This window comes from Microcebus murinus, chromosome 4 (genome assembly GCF_040939455.1).
Source record: "Microcebus murinus isolate Inina chromosome 4, M.murinus_Inina_mat1.0, whole genome shotgun sequence".
Taxonomy (NCBI): domain Eukaryota; kingdom Metazoa; phylum Chordata; class Mammalia; order Primates; family Cheirogaleidae; genus Microcebus; species Microcebus murinus.
In genome coordinates, this window is record NC_134107.1 from 52,523,856 (window position 1) to 52,543,251 (window position 19,396).

General features: G+C 49.3%; 1 protein-coding gene across 7 annotated transcripts in view; it reads left to right on the forward strand.

Annotated features, from left to right (window-relative positions):
- Nucleotides 1-19,396, forward strand: part of DENND2B (DENN domain containing 2B) — a 152,166-nt gene that overhangs the window by 115,493 nt on the left and 17,277 nt on the right. For 4 of the 7 annotated variants that reach the window (XM_012783975.2, XM_012783976.2, XM_076002194.1 and 1 more), the window contains 7 exons: nt 2,317-3,576; nt 6,796-6,932; nt 14,590-14,741; nt 16,207-16,422; nt 17,306-17,402; nt 18,020-18,064; nt 19,088-19,272. In XM_012783975.2, the coding sequence (XP_012639429.1) occupies nt 2,317-3,576; nt 6,796-6,932; nt 14,590-14,741; nt 16,207-16,422; nt 17,306-17,402; nt 18,020-18,064; nt 19,088-19,272 (2,092 nt within the window). The remainder of the gene's footprint in view (nt 1-2,316; nt 3,577-6,795; nt 6,933-14,589; nt 14,742-16,206; nt 16,423-17,305; nt 17,403-18,019; nt 18,065-19,087; nt 19,273-19,396) is intronic. The other 3 variants (XM_012783989.2, XM_012783988.2, XM_076002195.1) reach the window with 2 other exon arrangements.

Sequence of the window (19,396 nt, forward strand, 5' to 3'; positions counted from 1 at the left end):
AGATGCTCAACCGTTTTTCTGCCCACCTGTGGGAGCCATGCCCCATACCACCATAAATAACAGTGGTTCCATGAACCAGTGAATTCTCACCTTGGGAATTGGGGAGACACATACTTAGGGGAGCATATATCAAAATGTCAGCGGGTGAGACATGTGTGGTTTAAAAAGGCTTCCCAAGAGATTTTGAGTCTCATTAGGTACCTGTCATCGCCCACTAGAATTTAAACATTTCGTGAAGACATGCATTTTTATCTGTTTTCTTTAGTCTTGTATCCAGCACCTAGAACAGGGCCTAGCACATAGTAGGTGCTCACTAAGTATTTGTTGAATGCATAAACCAATGATATGGTCCTTTATTAAATGCATCTTTTCTTACCTGCAGTTGAAAACAGCTGAAAGTCCTTAGTGTAGCAAAGGGAATCATTTGGTTAGGGGACTGGGCTGACAACCTTTTGCTTCTATGGTTCTGTAAAATAAATAAGAGAGACCTAGGGCCTCTGTCAATTGTGAGTAGGTTGGGATCTCCCCAGGCTCAAGCCTGGCACATTGCCCTGCTGCTGCCTACCCTAGGGCTTATTCTGTTCACACCTCCTCACTGAGCAGAGTCTCTTTAGTCATTGGCTTGGCTGGGCACTGAATTTCTCATCTGTGCCCATGTACACATGGGATAGCTCTTGTTTGACTTGCCCTTTTAAAAACAACTTAAGCATGTTGAGGTTTCCTGTTGATTGGGGGCAGCCAGAAGCTTGTGACCCCATGGGGAATTGTTGGCCAATCCCTGACTCACCCGAGCTCCAGTTTTCTCTGTGTGATCAAGTGGTGACAGCAGCCTGGCTCAGGGGCAGCTGGCTGCCTTCTTGGGGATGGCATGGCACTCTGGAGCCTGCAAGGCTGGACAGCCCAGTGTTGAGGGCCATGGCATTAGGGTCAGGTAGGCCTTGGTAGCAAGCAGTGTTGGGAAAAATCTGCTGTCTTTGAACTAAAACTGGAAAAAATTCTGAAAGTTGAGAGTGATTAGCTTAATAGACTAGTAGATATGTGTGCTGAAGAGGAATTATGCTTATGGTTCTCTTCAGTAAACTCACCTGTACCTTTTCCTTTTTTTGCTCATCATTCTCTGAGCATCTTCCAGATGCTGACTGTGTGTCCCATGACCTAAAAAGAAATCATGATCTGGTAGGGAAGACTAAGAGGTCTGTCATACTTTTAAATGCTAAGTTCTAGACAGGAGTTTGCCCAGTGCTGTGGAGATTTCTGCCTAGGGTCTGGGTGGTTCACAAAGATAGCACAGGCACTGCTTCTTCTTTAGAAAGGCAACCCAGCATAGTGTAAGTTCATGTCCTGGCATCACTTACCAGCTGAGTGACCTTAGATGAGATATTTAACCTCTCTTTGCCTTAGTGTTTTTCATTTGTAAAATACATGTCATAGAAAAACGATAATAACCTTACAGAATTTTTGTGAAGGTTAAATGAGTTAATATACGTAAAAACATTTATTTAGAACTGTTTCTGTATTTGCTAAGATCTGTTTATGGATTTAGAGCTGGGAAATGGCTGACGCTCATTGGATGTAACGACCCTGCTGGAGAGCAGAGCCTCATGAGGAATTGGTCTCCCTCTCCGTTAGCCTCCTCATGGAGAGAGTGAAGAGGACTCTTTGCTGAGGGGCCCTTCTGACCTTTTTGAGGCTCTAAAGGATCCTAATTCTGGTCAGCACCCAAGCTGAGGAAGCAAGATCTTGTGTCCAGTAGCAGAAGTTTCAGGGGCGATAGGGCCTTGTTAAGGGGAAAGATTAAAGGGTTTGATTGTACATATCTAGGGCTCCTTCAGGAAGCAGCGTGCTAGCGCTGCCTGTACCAGCTCGTGAGAGTTGGTCATTAGCATCTCTTCTGAACTCCGCATTCAATGATGTCACATTGGCAGCTCAGCTATAGTAGGAATATTTATGCTATGGAAATTGGCAAGTGCTACCAATCTATGCCATCTCCCCGAGAGAGCTGGCTGTTAAGCATTTCTCAGGACTCCACTGGTCTTAGACTCTTGAAACAGTCACAGAACAGGCTTTTGTTCCAGACATTATTCAGGGGATCAGTTGGGTAGAGAGGCCCGTTGAGTTTGGCCCGCTGTGGTTAAGGAGCTATTTCTCTCCTTGAGGACAGCCTTTTGAGGGTATATTGCTTGAAGAGAGTATTTTTTAGCTTTAGAATCCTACAGGAGAGAGATGCTGAGCTCTCTAAGAATAAAACATGATGCCTCTGGTTGTTAGGCTACTCACTGCCATTTTGTTTTTTCCCTTTTTTCTTTTTGCCCCCAGGTCTCAGTCAGTCTCTCCACCTCCAGTTCTCTCCCCGCCGAGGAGTCCCATCTACCCCCTCAGTGATAGTGAAACCTCAGCCTGCAGGTACCCCAGCCACTCCAGCTCCCGGGTGCTCCTCAAGGACTGGCACCCCCGTGATCCTTCACCCCAGAATCCTCAAGACCCCTCCCCAGATACTTCACCACCCATCTGTCCCCTCAAGACCACCAGCTTCGGTTATTTGGACAAAAGCCCTTCAGTGTGCAAGAGAGAGGACCAGAAGGAGAATGTCCAAGGCGCAGCCCGGGATGTAGAGGGTGTGGCTGCTTGCCTCCCCCTTGCCCAGAGCACACCATTCCTGGGGCCAGCGGCTGGCCCACGGAGCATCTTGCTGACCCGCACTGGCACCCGTGCCCACAGCCAGGGCATCCGGGAGAAGATTTCAGCATGGGAAGGTCGCCGAGAGGCCTTGCCCAGGATGAGCATGTGTGGAGAGAAGTGGGAGGGCTCTGGGGGTGAGTGGGCAGCCAGTGAGGGCTGCCCCAGTGTGGGCTGTCCCAGCGTGGTGCCGTCCCCCTGCAGCTCAGAAAAGACCTTTGATTTCAAGGGCCTCCGGAGGATGAGCAGGACCTTCTCCGAGTGTTCCTACCCTGAGACCGAGGAGGAGGGAGAGGCACTCCCTGTCCGGGACTCTCTCTACCGGCTGGAGAAACGGCCAGGCCGGAGTGAGCCCAGTGCCTTCCTCAGGGGGCATGGCAGCAGGAAAGAAAGCTCAGCAGTGCTGAGCAGGATCCAGAAAATTGAACAGGCCTTGAAGGAGCAGCCAGGCCGGGGACTACCCCAGCTCCCCAGCAGCTGCTACAGTGTAGACCGAGGGAAAAGAAAGACTGGAACCTTGGGCACCTTGGAGGAGCCGACCGGGAATGCGGGTCTGAGTGCTGGCAGCCGGGCAGTAGGAGTGGCTGGAGTTGGCGGGGAGGCGGGCCCACCCCTGGAGAGGGAAAGCAGTGGTTCCACTAAGCCAGTGACCCCTGGAAATAGCCCTAGCTCCCAACTGCTGCCATCGAAGAGCTCCCCTGATCCCGCTGTGAACCCTGTTCCCAAACCCAAGCGCACCTTTGAATATGAGGCTGACAAGAATCCCAAGAGTAAGCCAAGCAATGGTCTACCTCCTTCGCCCACACCTGCTGCTCCACCCCCCTTGCCCTCCACCCCAGCCCCACCAGTTACCCGGAGACCCAAGAAGGACATGCGTGGTCACCACAAGTCCCAGAGCAGGTAACGCTCCAGTGTCTTGTAGCTGAGCACAGTGGCTTGCTTTTAAATGGAAGATGCAAAAGTGATAGTTTTGTAGGTCATAGTCAGTAGTGCTTTATAAGCTCTGAAGCACTGAATAATTGTTAAATGGTAGTTGTAGTGAAAACTGAGATCGTTCTGCTCTTACGTGATACTTGAACATAAGTGTGAGGGTGAAAGCACTTCTTCCCTGTGCTGTGCACTGAAGGTATTGGCTGGGTTTGACCTTAGGGTAGAGCTGGATTGTATTCTAAGCCCTTTTGGAGTTTCCTCAGTCCTCCATGGGGAGGTTAGAGCCACCTTACTTTTAGGTGAAGTAGGCAGTCCCTTTAGGACTAGTAGGATCTTAGCCTCCCTACCACCTGAGTGCCAGCATTAGAAATTTATTTCAAGTGAAACATTATCTGAATACTGCATTTTGTCATTACCATAGTAGGGTCAGCAAATTTAACACAGTTTGCTCTCTTCTGAGGGCCTCCTGACCACGTAGGAACCCTGGGCCTATTATCAAGCAGGGATTCTTAGATGGTGAAAGGGGAGACTGATGGAAAAAAGAGTTGAAAGAACATTTTACCTACTTCTTGGCCATGTCCCAGAATGACCTGTTCCAAGGCTCACATTGGTTTCCTGGTCATTCCTGGCATTTCTGACCCTGGACTACCAGGGCCATCTCCCCAGAGTGACCTGGGAGCTGGGGCTGCCAGAGTTGGTGAAAGTTGACAGGCATCTTTTTCTCTGAATTGGAGTAGGCTGGGAGTCAGCTTCCTTGGGAAGAGCTGTCCTTCTACCCCCTACTGCATTTCTTATCTAACCTAGGCATTCAGGTTTGTTTTACTTTGGGGGATTTTTCAGTCTGTTCTCATACTTCAGGTTTCATCCAACATCTCCCATCTCATGTGTAAACTTTCCTGCCACGTGCAGAGAGGAAGAAAGCACAAAAGTTCAGACCTCTGAGCCAGAACAATCCTTGGCTAAGGGTAATCCCATGTTTTGGCCCACCCCAAAATGTTCACTGGCTCTTTAATTCTTTAACAGCCTGCCAAGAGTGTTGGCTTTGTCCTTATTCATCCATTTCTGTAAACATCCACCCGGGGCCTGCTGTGCTAGTCAAGGGGACACAGAGGCAAATAAGACATGGTTCTTCCATTCAAGGACTTCACAGTCTGGTGCACAGATAAATCGTATATACTGTCACATGCGTCATGACCCGCATCAATGCAGGACACTGCAGAGAACCAGAGGGGCGGCATCCAAATTAGACTGGGGAGTAAGGGAAGGTTCTTCAGAGAGAGAGAGAGAGTTGCTAGACTAAATTTAGAGGAGGAAAAAGTAGTTAACTAGGTGACAAAAGGGAGTGGGGGGAGAATTCATCAGCTTGAAGGTTTTACACATATTCCCACACACATTACATCTATGTATAATATATACATACATAGACTATATATGGTGGAGTCACTTCATATAAGAATTAACTTAGCAAACTTAAATTTGTGTTGTTGGAAAAAGAGAAACCGTTCCAAAAGTGCAGTCTGTTAGTTTGCCTTCACCCAGAGTGAGCGTATTTCCCTCAGCAGTTTGAGATGGTAAATTTGTATCTGGTATGCTAGGTGTGATTCTTATATTTAATATACCTTTTCATTAAAAAAAATATAAACCAAATATTTCTTCTGGTATTCAACCAAACAAAAAGAAATCTGTTAAAAAATCCTGGGGAGAAACTGATTATATGTTTTAATGAGAGACAGTCTGTTGGTCCTCAGGTGGTACCCTCCTGGAGGATTTTCAAGGGTGATTTGGCTGAACATGATTTGTGTCTTAGTTGCTGTCTTGGGATCTACCTGTCTAAGGTGCTGACTCTACCATATATGCTGGTGAAAACTTGGTCTCACACCAGTAGAGATCCATGGGTCAAAATTTGGGAATCATACTCAGCCATTGTATATTTAACTAATTAAAAAGTGTAGGCCAAAGACAGAAATCTGGGAGTCATTGTGATACATGTGGTAGGTATTGTGACGGCTCATGGGTATTGGGCCCCTAGAAAATGCAGAGCAAGAAAAAGAGTCCTGAAGACAGAACTCGGAGAGACCCCAGCATTGAAAACGGGAGTGGAAAAGGAGAATCCCTCACAAGAGCCTGAAAAGTAATGACCAGAGAGGTGGTTGAAAACTAGGAGGGAATGTGTCACAGAGGCCCAGGGAGGAGACTGCCAATGCAAAGAGTATTCAGTTCTTGTCTTTGAGGCCCTTTTGGCCCTTGACTTGCACCACAGGACTGTTGGGGAGTTGTCTAGTAAAGTAAATGAAGAGAGAAAGGACTTCATTGATGGGTCCTGAAAGAAGAGGGTGAGAAGAGGGATTCGATCATTGCTTTAGGTAAGGCAGTACCTCTCCTATGAAGGAGGCGAGTAGAGAATGCTATGGGCTCAAGGCACCTTAGGAGGGGAAGGTTATTTGGGGAATGGAGAGGAGCAGGCTACTAGCTGAAGGAACACTGGATCTCGGATGGAGCTTCTAGCTGCAAAATGTCCTCCCAGCTCTACCTTGGAAGTTGTATAATTTGTTTGAGGGCTCAGCCCTTCCTGTTTCAACAAGCCACCCAGTACCAACTGCTTCTCCAAGCCCCTGACAGCCTTGAGCAGGACTCTTCCAGCATCCAGCCTTCCCTCCTGCTTACTGCAGCAGCAGGAGTCCTGGCTAGGATGCAGTGTGGACGTGCGGCTCCAGAGGCCGATCAGGTACTTGATCCCTCTGGTGGTAGCACACACTTCTCAAGGAGGATGTTGTCTAGGACTGGGACTCCAAAGTGGTTAAGAGTGCAGGCCCTGAAGTCAGACAGCCTGGGAGAGTCCTGCCTTTGTCAATTTGATCTCCCCACTCGTACAATGGCACAATATGTGGCAGCACTATTGTGATATATAAGATAACACATATAAAGGTGTGTTTGACATATAGCATGCTTTTAAGCTGGGGTAATTGTTTTTACCTAATATTGGTGTTACTAGGGATAAAGTATGTTGCAGGCATTTAGGCTGGGGCCTTTCAGATCATCTGTCTCTTCATTTGGATGGTAAGTTCAGATTCACCTTAATGCTTTTCCTTCTCAGTAGCCAGTTTTATGAGGAGGGCCTCTGGTCTTCACTGTGGCCAAGGCAGCAGAGATCCGGTTGACTGGAATGACTCTTACTCTTGTTATCCACAGAAAATCCTTTGAGTTTGAGGATGCATCTAGTCTCCAGTCCCTGTACCCTTCTTCTCCCACTGAGAATGGTACTGAGAGCCAACCCAAATTTGGATCCAAAAGCACTTTAGAAGAGAATGCCTATGAAGATATTGTGGGTAAGCAATGGCCGAAGTCGGTCATCTCTGGGGGCTTTAGAAGAACAGGAACAGGAGGAGACACTCAGATTCACCTCATGCACTGTGGGAAGACATGGTCCCACCTTTTGGATCTCCTGCTGGAAATGAGTGTCAGAGGAAGCACCTTAGGAAAGACAGAGCAGCTAAGTGACTAAAGCCTGGCCCTGCGAATGAACCGAAATCCAAAGGGCCTTTGTGACTACAAGAAGGCGAAACTACATCATTCCTTTCTTTTATTTTTGGAAGGCTTTAGCTGTGTGTCCTTAGGTAAATCACTTAACTTTTGTAAAGACTCTGTTTTTCTCCTATAAAATGATGATGTGATGATATTAACAGCAGCAACAATAATAATGGTAGTAATATTTTATAAGGTTATCGTTCGGATTAAATGAGATAAAAATGAGATGCCAGCAGATTCAATGTCTGGTGAGGGCCTGCTTCCTGGTCAAAGATGGCTGTCTTCTCACTGTGTTCTCATATGGCAGAAGGGGTGAGGGAGTTCTCTGGGGTCCCTTTTATCAGGGCATTAATCCCATTTATGAGAGCTCTGCCTTCATGACCTAATTACCCCCCTACACCTACAAATCACCTACAAATACCAGCACATTGGGGATAAAGTTTCAACTTGAGTGTTGGGGGAACCACAGACATTGTCTATAGCACAAGCTAACCAGTTTCACAGCCATACTTGCATAGATCCTGGCTGAAAACACAAGACTCCTGGGTCACAGAGGAAGAAATTTATTACTTATGGCACAGCAGGCAGCAGCATGAGCTTCATGTCCCATGTCTTCCCCGTGTTCACAAGTCACATGGGGTATGGAGGAGGCCCAGGTAGAAGCTGCATACACTGAGGGTCTGTGTTGCAGCTGAGGAGCCCAAGCTTAGGAAGCCCCAGTCTTTCCGGGGGCTGCTAGCAAACCCGCCCAACCCATATCATTCGAGTCAGGAAACAAATCTGCCTCTGTCCTGCAGGGAGACACTATCTCTTGTCTTCCAAGGCTCTTTGCTATATAAACATCCTTTAAAATATAGTCTAAAACTGTCAATTTCTCTTGCTCAGAAGGACAGAAATCTAAGACTCCATAGAGAATTATCTTCCAACGAGTGGGTGGACATGGTGTTGGCAAACTTTAATTAGTGGGGAGCTTTGATTCTGCTCAGATAAAGTTGTCTCAGTGTAGGTCAGTAAAGAGGAGAGAGGCAGTGTGCTTGTGTGCTTGCTTACTCCCTCTCTCTGTCCCTATCTTCTCTCTCTTTCTTATACCTTGCAGCTGGAGAACATAGTCTTAGTTAACACATTGGAGAGAGAAGTGGCCCCAGTATAGAGAACCCTCCAGATTCTCAGAAGACTGGCATCTTAGGAAAAGAAGGCCATCTATTTCCTCATTTGATCTGAGCCATCAGTTTCATAGTTTTCTCCTTACAACTTGCTGGGCTAGCATTTCTGGGGAGACAGCAGCTGTACGTAAGACCCACAGAGACACTGCTTTCCCAGGAACACAGTGTGTAGTATGTAGCCATGCAAAACTGGGTCATAGCAGGAAGACTGTGGGAGTGAAATCCCTAGAACAGTGTAAGAGTTAGGGGAGGGAGGCCTTTAACCTTACCACTAGAGAAAAGACAGCTTTGTACCCACAGGTCATCCAGAGCTGAAGTCAAGAACTGTGGGCATCAGAGACAAAGATCCAGAAGCTAGGTGAGCAGTTAAGGAAAATGCGCCAACTCCAGCTTTCCCCCCTGTACAGCCCTCAGCCCTGCCCCTAGCTCTAGCTCAGCCATCCATGAGGCAGCCAAGCTGTTCCTACGTTTTTTCTTTCTTTTCTTTTTCTTTTTATTTCTTTTTGCTCCTACATTTTCTTGCCTCCTCATGCAACATCCCACAGTGGAAGAAAGTCCTCTCTAATGGGGGGGATGGGACAATAAGGGGCAGCTCTGTTGCCCTATCCCACTCTCCTCCTATTGCAGGGTACATTCCAATTTCCTCTAGTTGGCAGAGGCTGTAATGTGTCACTGCTGCCGAAGGCCCTGGGAGAACCCAGTGTGGCTGCTGCAGTGGGCAGAGGGCTGTAGCTTTCTGCTGTCCCTCCAGTATACCAGGCCCTGGCAATACTGTGGTCTTCACTGTTCTCTATTCTCTGACAAGGCTTGGGCAGCCTCTCTGTGCTACCCAGGGATTTCCAGCAGAGGTATGTTCTTGTATCCACTGAATTGAAACAAGAGAAAGAGACTGCTTCAGTCATTTCTCCCTGTCTAGAGTTCCATGATCCAGGGCTCTGTTTAGGATTGTTTGGGGCACTGTTGGGGGGTGGGGGTGGGGGGAATTTTGGAGGCACTGTTCTGGGCAACAGAGCTGTTCCCTGGGACTGTTTAGGTCAGGTTTGAGAGAAGGGAGGCAAGTGTGTCTGGGCCTTTGTCTCCTCACCTATTAGAAAAGATTCTCTTCCACTGTGGGATGCTGCACGAGGAGGCAAGGGGATATAGGAGCAGCTTGGCTGCCTCTTGGATGGCTGAGCTAGAGCTAGGGGTAAGGATGTACCAGGGAAAAGTGTAGTTGAGGCATCTTTCTTAATTGCTCACCCGGCTCCTGGATGTTTGGACCATAGTGTAGAGTAGGGGAAGGAGAAGAGAGGGAGGGTACAGAGGCAGGGGATGTTTGGTTTTGCTTTGGCCTTGTGAAGTGGGAGCTGATTTGCAGAGTGTGTACTTAGGACAGTGAGTGCTCTGGGCATGTTGTCTCCTTTGTATCCCCCACAGCAGCCCAGTGTGAATTTCTAGGACCTGACTTGGGCAGCAAGAGGGAAATACAAGGGAGAATGTTGAGAATATTCTCTTTCTGTTAGATTCTGGTCAGTTTATCCCTTTCTCCTTCCTTGGAGACAGGTTCAAGAATTTGGAGTTTCCCTAGAGGCTTCAGGAGGTCTCTTGTTGCTGAACCTTGAATGTCAGTTTCACTTTTTGCCTCAGATTAATCAGTGGCTCTTACTCACCTCGAGCCCAGCCTGTGCTCTGGGAGATTAAGGTTGATTTTGATTCCAGCTGGATTATTCAGCTCTTGTGCTGCCTTAATTCCGCAGGGACGAACAGAACTTGTTTTGGGCATGTAATGTCGGAGTGGGGAGTTAGAGAACGCCAATGCTAAATCTCCATCTTGGGTACTAGTGAGTGCACTGGAGTCCTGGTCCGTTAAAGGCTGAGGGCCAGCTGGCCCTGAGACTAACATGTCTTCTCTGTGAGCAGTGGACTTGAACGAGGGGCGTTAGGGAGTTTTCTGGTCTCCTGCCCATACCAGGCATGATGCCTGGGGAACTGATGTGGCATACTCTAAAACAGGCTGAGGTTTATCCTGCTAATTTGCAATAAAGGGGTTCAAAAAGAAAGTTGCTGTCTTGCTGCTTCCCGGAGCTGTTATTTCTCGCCTGTCCAATTTGACATCTGCCCCTGGAAGATGCTGCTATTCTACAAAGCCTTATGTTTGCATTCTGAGCCTGACACTTAAAAATGCACCCAAGGAAGCAGCTTGTTAGGGAGTTATGTGGAGTGGCCTCGGCGCCTGACCAAGGAGCCTGAGCTGCATTCCTGCAGAGGTTCCCACTCCCATCAGCTAGCTAGGGCTGAGGGAGAGTTTCCAGGAACTTCAGTGGGGTGCAAGCTGGGGACAGAGCCATTCAGCCTGTACCACAAAGCCATTTGAGCCTTTACTCCCTCTGGCTTCTTCTTTCGTTTGCCTACCAGGACGGAGGTTATAGCAGCCAAGAGGTGCAGCCTCGGGAAAGGTGCCGTGCTGTTGGGAAATAATGTCCAGGCTTGGAGGGTGGGTAAACAGTTGGCCCCTTGGAGGTCCCAATCTGATCTGTTGCCAGAGGAGTTGGACTCTAAGCCTGGCCCTTTGCTGTGCAAGAAAGGGGGAAATGCTGAGAACCAGGAGAAACAGCTGGTTGGAACCATAAGAGAGTTGGGAGGGAAGCTGCAGACAGGAGGCTTAGTACTCTGGAGAAATTCTCAGTTCCTGTGCACATACGCACACCCCTTCCCTAACTGGTTCTTCTAGTTGTTTGGGGGGTTGGGGGGGGGCTGGTGGGGAGGAGGAGTTGTACATGTGGTTAATGACCAAAAGAGCTGTGGGGAGGGCCCTGTGGGGCTGGATTCTTCCTTCAACAGGATCAATGTGATGAGTCTGGGCTCTGGCAATCCCCTTTCAGAGGAGTGCAAAGCAGAAATTCTTTGTGATGCCCTTGCCCCTTATTTCCTCATCAAAGCTGGGAAAGAGTGAGACCTCTGGCTTCCCCAGCTGGGCTGGATGAGCTAGGGCTACTCAGGGCCAGGCCTTCAGGGAAGAGGGGCCTGCCTCTCCGGCCCTCTCCAAGGACAGTATGGACTGTCCTGAGGAGGCTGTGTAGGCTAGAATGCAGGTGAAAGTATGCAGTCTGTCAGGCTTTCTGTCTCCCATCCATGTCCCTGCTGCATCTCCCACTTAGCTCGAGCTTCTCCAGCTCTGGTTTCTTTAGCTGTGTCCTCTGTAGAAAGCTCTGAGCACTATTCTCAAGCCTGCCTTCTCTCCCTTTTCTGAGCCATTACTTTGGTGTTTTATTTGTTCTCAGTAGGTTCAGATTAGTGGCTCTAGGACACAGGATCTGCCTGGTCTCCCATCCCCTGGGCCCCCTCACATCATGAAGAGATGACTGGGAGATGACTGTAAGATAGCTCCAAAAGGGTCGTCAGAGATGGGCTAGGGTGTTGGATATAGCAGGTGAATTAGGACTGTGAAGGAACCAAGCTGAGACTGTGGAGGCAGGGCTTGGGATGGGGCCAGCAGTCATTTCCTGGAGGAGTGATTAGTGGCTTGGTTACATCAGAGAGGATGTTAAACATTGCTGGAGAAGAAAGGCTGGCATTAGGGCTGGGCAGGAGGAGCAGGCCTTTGAGGCCTTCCTGAACTCTAGTTTCCAGAGGCAGTACTAGCCTTGAGAACCTGCTGTTTGTAACTGTGTTTCCCCGGGTTGTCACTGATATGCACCAGCACTATGCATCTCTTACTTCCCTGGGCCTCAGTATCCCACATCTTTTTCTTGGTGTGCTGGATTTGTGTCCGTATCACAGCTGTGATTATGGGGAAAGAAGGAAGGAAGCAGGGAGTAAGGAGAAGAAGGGAAAGAAGGAAGGATAAGAAAAAGAGAATTAGCCTTGGGACTCATGTCATGGAATTCAGGAGTCGTTAGGAACTTTAGAAAGATCTAACTAAAGCAGTGGTTATTATAAGGGGCATTTTCACCTCTTCTTCCTTCCCTCCCTTCCACCCTGCGTTCCTTCCTTCCACCCTTCCTTCCATCCATCCATCCGTGGAAGGAGGATTTGTTAGTATCCTCCTCCGAAATGTGGAGACATTTTCGGTTGTTACACTGAGAGGATGCTAATGTCATTTGGTGGATAGAGGCCCGGGTTGCCACTGAACATTCTATAAATGGACAGGACAGTCTACCACAATAAGAATTATCCAACCCAAAATGTCAACACACAGAGAAACCCTGATCTAAAGGTATTGAGACAGATCTTCCCACAGGTTGGGGCATGATGATAAGGACTCTGGCTGGTCATCCAGCCCAAGGCAATTTGCACTGGATGAGCTTGGAATAAATGTTCTCCCTGACCCAGTCTGGACAGAGATGCTCTGCTCTTGTTTCATAGGATCAGGAAGACTGTGTCCTGGCATTTTTCCATTCTTAATCCCCTTCACCACCTGACCCCTGCAGGATCTATGTTAGGGAGGCACCAAGAAGTAGAGATTCCATCCTAACCCCTCCCCAAGGGCTCCACAGTAGGGTAGGCAGGAGAAAACATTCAGGGGGTGCTGGATTTGATTTGGCTTCTTGAGGCAGGGCTGCTGGGCCAGCTTTGCTTAGTCAGGGCTCTGGAATGGAGACAAGTCATTTTAATAGCATGACTGTGTTACAGGAAAAGGTCTGCTCAATTGCCGGGGACTCTGCTTGAAGTTAGGAATCACTTAATCCTGTCCCAAATCCTTTCTTAACCCATCTTTGACTCATAAGTTTGCAGAGATCTGTTTTGCTCTCACTGCAGTCCATTTAGCTCTGACTGAAATCCTCTCTTTACTGGCCCCCCCACCCTGCCCCAATCTCTGTAAAGCCATTTCCTAAATTCATTGTGGCTTTTCCTGATGGTAATGAGCAGATGCCATGATTTGGGGGAACCTCAGCTTTGATGAGATATCTGTAAGCATATGGGGATTGGTTTTTCTTCTGTGCCCTGCCCAGGAAAGCTTGCACTCTCAGCAGCCTTTATTTCTAGTCCTATAGCTCCGTCTTCTGCTATCTCCCTGAGGAGTAGGGATCTGAGCTCCCCCAGGGTGTAAGGACACCAGGCATCTGTAGGACAGGTGTGGGACTGAGTGGTGACCCAGGCTCAATCCTGCTGAGCAGAGAGATGCTGGAGTGAGACCTGCTCTCACTGTGTGTGCTTACTTACCTTGGCAAAGCCTTCATCCTGCCAGTGGTTTCTAGGTCCCAAGTCCCAGATATTGGTACTGGGACAAGGGAAAGGGGAGCAGAGAGGGCTCTTACTTACTCAGAGTCCCCATGGACCTTGTCACCACTGTAATTCTGCTACCAGGATTGAGCCAGGACTGACTTGGCTCATGGTATTATTGTATTTTAGAAAACACTAGGTATGAGTTAGAGGGGAAGGGGCAGGAGGTATAGTTCGTGGAAAGGGGTCTCTCTCAAAATTCTTCGATGGCAGGAGTGATGTTTTGGACTTCTCGGGGATTTTCTGGTAGTGCCAATACAGTACCCACTGCCAGGGATTTAAAAACTAGTCTGGAGAAGCAAGAACTCCCCCCACCCATACCCTTTGGCCCAGGTTCCTTCCGAGCCTTTCACACTTCCCTTGTGTCACAGTAGGAGAGTTTATTTGAAATGGGGAGTGATGATAGTTCACTTTTTGCTGAGATCAGTAGTAGTAAGAGAGATTCATTGAACAAATAATTACTGAACACTTATTACTAATCATCGTTCTGTTTCTGGGGTGGCCTGAATAATAAAAAATTTCTGCCCTAAAAGACTTGTTAAATAGTGTAATAGATGGGAGGGAGGCCTGGTAAAGCCCTGTTCTCTAGTGTTCTTTGAGTTCTTCTGTACCCACCCTAGAAGTGAGTCCCCAGGGAGACCCACTGAGAGTTGGGTAAAGGGACAGCTGAGTGACCTCTGAAAGCCTTTCCTACCTTGAACCGTGTATCTGGGGCTTTAGCAGCAGAGGGACTGGAGCCAAGGAAAGACTCCTGGTGTTGGCTTTGTCCTCTGGCTGGGCACAGACGGGGGTGGCTGAGCCAGTCTTGTGCAATCCCTGAATTTATAAAGCAGAGACCAGACAAGGCTGAGCTGAGCCGAACAGGGAGTGGGGTGGGGGGGCTCAGCTTCTGGACTTGGAGCCAGGATCTGCTTGTAGCCTCCCCACTGCAGACGGGCAGCTGCATGACTCATGAGCTGGAGGGGCCAGGCAGAAGCCATTCTCTTTGGTTCACAGGAATTCTGCTTGTTTATTTGTGTGTGTGTGTGTGTGTGTGTATCTGTGTGTTTCCTTCTTCCCTTCTCCCCCTTCTCTAACTTTTCCTCCTCTGCAGGAGATATGCCTAAGGAGAATCCATATGAGGATGTGGACTTAAAGAGCCGACGAGCAGGACGAAAATCCCAGCAACTGTCTGAGAACTCCTTGGACTCTTTGCACAGGATGTGGAGTCCTCAGGACAGGAAGTACAACAACCCACCCACGCAGGTAATGCAGCCCCAACGTGGGTCAGTGTGAGGGCCACAGTGGGGGCTGTCCTCTCGAGGCTTGTGCCCAGCTTCCACTCAGGCTTTCTCCCTCACCAGTACTTGGCAAAGGAGATCACTGCAGCAAAGAGCTCTGCCCACAGGGATTTCTATGTTGAAACCCCTGTAGACAATTAGGGTGGTCTCTGAGGGCCGCGTCCTACCCTTTTCCTCACTACCTGAGCTCTGAGCTGCAAAACTAAGCCCCTGCAGTCTCCTGTCTTACTATTTCTCCTTCCTTTCTGTGGGAAACAGGAAGATAGGGCCCTGGTTAGAGTCTTAGTATTCTGCACCTCTGCCAGAAATTAGCTCAGTACTGGCATCAGGGGGACAAGTATAAGCCCAGAACCCAGATTTGGAAAGCCAGACAAGTGTCTGTGATACCTGGAGTCAGGTGTCACAGAGGGAATGAGATTGAATCTTTGAGGCATGAACTGAGAGAAGACAGAACAAGGTGAAAGGTCAAAGGACGCTCTTAGACTCATATACTCATGCTAGTCTTGTCCAGGGTGACAGGAAGCAGGATGATGGACAGGCTTTCTTACCCAGCCAGGTAACATTGGCCAGAGAATATAAAAGTGATTTCTTCTGGCTTTGGAATAATGTGAGATTTTCATAGAAAATCTTTCTATAAAAGATTTACCCTAATGCGCTCAGTTCATACAGGCTTCCATTAAATTTGTATTGCCAGACTGATTGGGTGGGAAGAAGAAATTGGGGGCTGTGGAGGAGGAAGAGCTGCTGAAGAGTGAGGAGAGGCACTTCTAGATCCAGACAGCAGTGGGAGTCTACAGAGGTGCCTGTCTTCTCGGCACTGAGCAGGACCTACTGCGAGGAAGGTGCCCTGTGCCGCAAGGTGTCTGCATAGAGGGAGGCAGCAGCCCAGGACATCATGGGTGCACAAGCCAATTGGCTGGCCCAGCTTTGGTGGTCAGAGCCCAGAGCCCTTGTGTCGTCCCTGGAAGAAGTGAGCAGGGCCAGGCTGCCAGTATTATTCAGCAGAGCAGATTGGCATGTAGGTTGTGGCCTCTGCTAGCAGAAGCCTTTTAGGACTGGCTCAGGGGTTATGGTGGGCAAGACTGGTTCCTTCATCCAGGCTCAGTAATCCTGTCCCAAAGCTCAGAAGCCCCCAGAATTCCCACTTTGCCTATTTTTTTTTGCAGTAAGATGAGAACACAGGCTTTTTAGTCTCTGTTCTTTTTTTCTGGCAGAAGTAGTAAAGCCTTCTTTAGGGAAGCAAATATCTAATCCTGCCCTGACCTGGCTGATTAGCAGCTAAGGTCTTAAAAAAGGGATGGAAATTCCAAGGTGAGACTGGTGGGAGCTAGGGATGCCAGGCCATGGCTTCTATGTCCAGGTCCCAGCAGATGGGTACTGGCCAAGGCATCTGTGATGAGCCTCTGTCCCATGTCTTCTCCCCATGCCAGCTCTCCCTGAAACCTAGCACCCAGTCCCTGCGCAGTGGGAACTGGTCAGAAAGGAAGAGCCACCGGCTGCCACGATTACCCAAGAGGCATAGCCATGACGACATGCTGCTGCTGGCTCAGCTGAGCCTGCCGTCTTCACCCTCCAGCCTCAACGAAGACAGCCTCAGCACCACGAGTGAGCTGCTGTCCAGCCGCCGGGCCCGCCGCATTCCCAAGGTATCCTCCCCAGAAAGAGTGGGCAGGTTTGGGGGGGTGGCGGGGGCGGCCAGCCCTTCTCTTTCCTTCCTTCTCTAATCTTGGCTGTTTCCTCAATTCCCTCAGAAAAATTCTGAGTCTGTACACTGGCCTTTTTTTCATATGGTTAATTCCATTGTCTTATCAATAAAGATGTATTAACTGATTAGATGCTCAGATGTTAGAGGAAGGAAAGGCTATTAGAGGCTCCTCATTAGTGAGTGGGGCATATGAATTTTGGGGTCTCTGTACACATGTATACATATATAGGCTTTGAAGGACCTAGGACTCAACCATGGGTCTTCCTTTCTATACCTCTTGGAATTGAAGAGTTTTCAGCAATGATTTTCACACATAGACCGCCAGGCCCAAACCCCCAGCCCAAAGCTACAGGATTTAGCCAAATGGTATTTTTAGCCTGAAAACAATGCTTGGGTATATTGGGAATTTAGCTTCTTCCTGTCAGGGCCCCAGGTTATGGCCCAGAGGGGAAAGGCTAGAATCCTTGTTCCTGTTATTACATCTGAGAAGCTCTTTGTCTCAGTTGGTTCAGTGACTCTTGGGACCCAGGAGCTCCCATCCTGTCTAGTTTGATCACAGTTCCTTCCTCTGGGGAGCTAAGTTTAGTGTCCTTGTCTTGGGGCAAGGGACCACTTCTAGGGACTAGGGAGATGGAAAGCTACCAGGCATGGCTGGTGAGTCTCCATGTGGGATCAGTTCAGTAGGGAGACTAGTCCTGGGCACCATGGGTGGGGTACAGAAAGCTTGCACCAATAAGGGCAGGGATGGGCTCCTACTTGGCCTTTTTGGAATTAGGGGCAGCTGGTATTAGGGTTACCTCACCCTCCCTGCTTTTTTCACCCAGCTTGTCCAAAGAATTAACTCCATCTACAATGCCAAGAGGGGAAAGAAGAGGTTAAAAAAGCTATCTATGTCCAGCATTGAGACAGCGTCACTGAGAGGTAGGCCGTGATGCCTGAGCTGGTTCAGGTGTTTGGGGCGCTTGGGCATTAGGAACCGGGAGAAGCATCAGTTTATCCTTTTGTGGGCCAGTTGTGGAGTTCTGCCTTCTAGGAGGGTAGAGCCCTGCCAAGAAATGGCCACATAGGAGGGAGAGCCAGAGAGGGGAGAAACCCTGGGTTGGGTTCCTTCAGGCTTTGGGCTGTGAGGCCCTAAGTAGGGAGGTGGGTGTGGGAATCTGCTTCTGGCAAAAGGAAAGGCCAGACTTCACTGATCATTGTGGTCTGTTTCCCATTTCAAATCTTGGCCTCCTGGAGGCAGGGCCCTTATGTTCCAGGCCTGTGGGCCTCTCTGCTGGCTCAGCCTCTAACTCAGGCCCTCAGCTTCTCTCAGATCACGCCTGGATAGGGGTTTGTATATAGATTGGCACCCGCAAGCTGAGCTCTGGGAGACTCTGGCCCCAGGCCAATCAACTCCTGCCCACAGATGCCTGACCCTGAGCCCACAGTGGCCCAGATGAGCTACAGCTCCATCCCTGGTGAGGAGTGGGAGGGGGCACAGAGAACATTTGCTGGGCCAGTGGCTGAGAAAGCATGCACTCCTGCTGTTATTTTTCCAGATGAGAATAGTGAGAGCGAGAGCGACTCTGACGACAGGTTCAAAGGTGAGGCCCGGCTCCCCAAGAGCACAGAACCCCTTCCCAGCCCCGGCTGCAGGGAATTAGCCTTCCCGTCCTCTGTGTGTGTGGTTCCAGTGTCCCAAACTGGCCTGGTGTGGAGAGGCAACAGGCAGGCAAGATACCAGGTCAAAGGGTGGGAACTATGTCCATTCTTACATATGTGTGAGCTCAGCCCTGCAAGATTAAGTCCAGGTATCTCCCTTTTTAAGGCTGGTGACCCTGCCCACTTTCCCAAGCCATTGTCCCTGGGAACTGGGTGCTAGATTTGTCTGGTAAATGTTATAAATCTGGAGGGTCAGAAATGGGTTCAAAAGATTACAAGTATCACAAGTACCTCTTCTGGCAAGAAAAATGTGCCATGGACTAAGCAAACTGGTACTCTGGAGGCTCTGAGGCCACACCTATCTCCCCTGTCCCCTGAGAGGAGACTACCACCTCCCCTTCACATTTCAGGGGCCTTGGATAAATATCTGTGTGTTCTTTACTGGGAAACCCTGCCTAGATCTTCCTGGAGGATCAAAGTATGTGAGAGCTTGCTCTTTCCCTTCCTCCACGGATCCCCCAGACAAGTGGGCAAGTGCACTTTGGACCTAGGGACAGGGACAAATGGCCCGAGTCCAAGGACTCTAATAGGGCCCAAGGATGAAGACTTTGTGAATGTTGTTATCTTCTGGTCCTTTTGGCAGAGGAAAAGGGTGGGGTGGGTACCAATGATACATCCCTGGGTTTGCCTGGCCTCGGCAGTCCTCCTGGCCCCAGCTCAGCCTCCAGAGGCTCTAGGAGGACCAGGCCAGCACCTTCCCCTGTGTTAGGGCAGACTCTTTGTGCAGGTGTAGACATCTCGTGCCTACCAGTTCTCCCCCAGACCTAGCTGGGGGAGAGTGTCAGACTAGTCTCATGTGCTTAGAGGTGATCCACAGAGATGGAGCCTGAGCCAGGGGTGGAGAGGCTAATGTGAGGCCTGTGAGGGTCCAGCCTGCTGTCCCCTGATGTGTGACCTGCCCCCAGCCCACACACAGCGCCTAGTCCACATCCAGTCAATGCTGAAGCGTGCGCCCAGCTATCGGACCCTGGAGCTGGAGCTGCTTGAGTGGCAGGAGCGGGAGCTTTTTGAGTACTTTGTGGTGGTGTCCCTCAAGAAGAAGCCATCCCGAAACACCTACCTCCCTGAAGTCTCCTACCAGTTTCCTAAGGTGAGGCCATCTCCCTCCTCTACCATCTTCTGTCTGCCTGGTCCATCTGAGGAAGAAGACAGATCTTTCATTATAGCTGCCCTTACAGCCAGGAGGAAAGACAGGGCTTCAGCAGTGGTGGGTG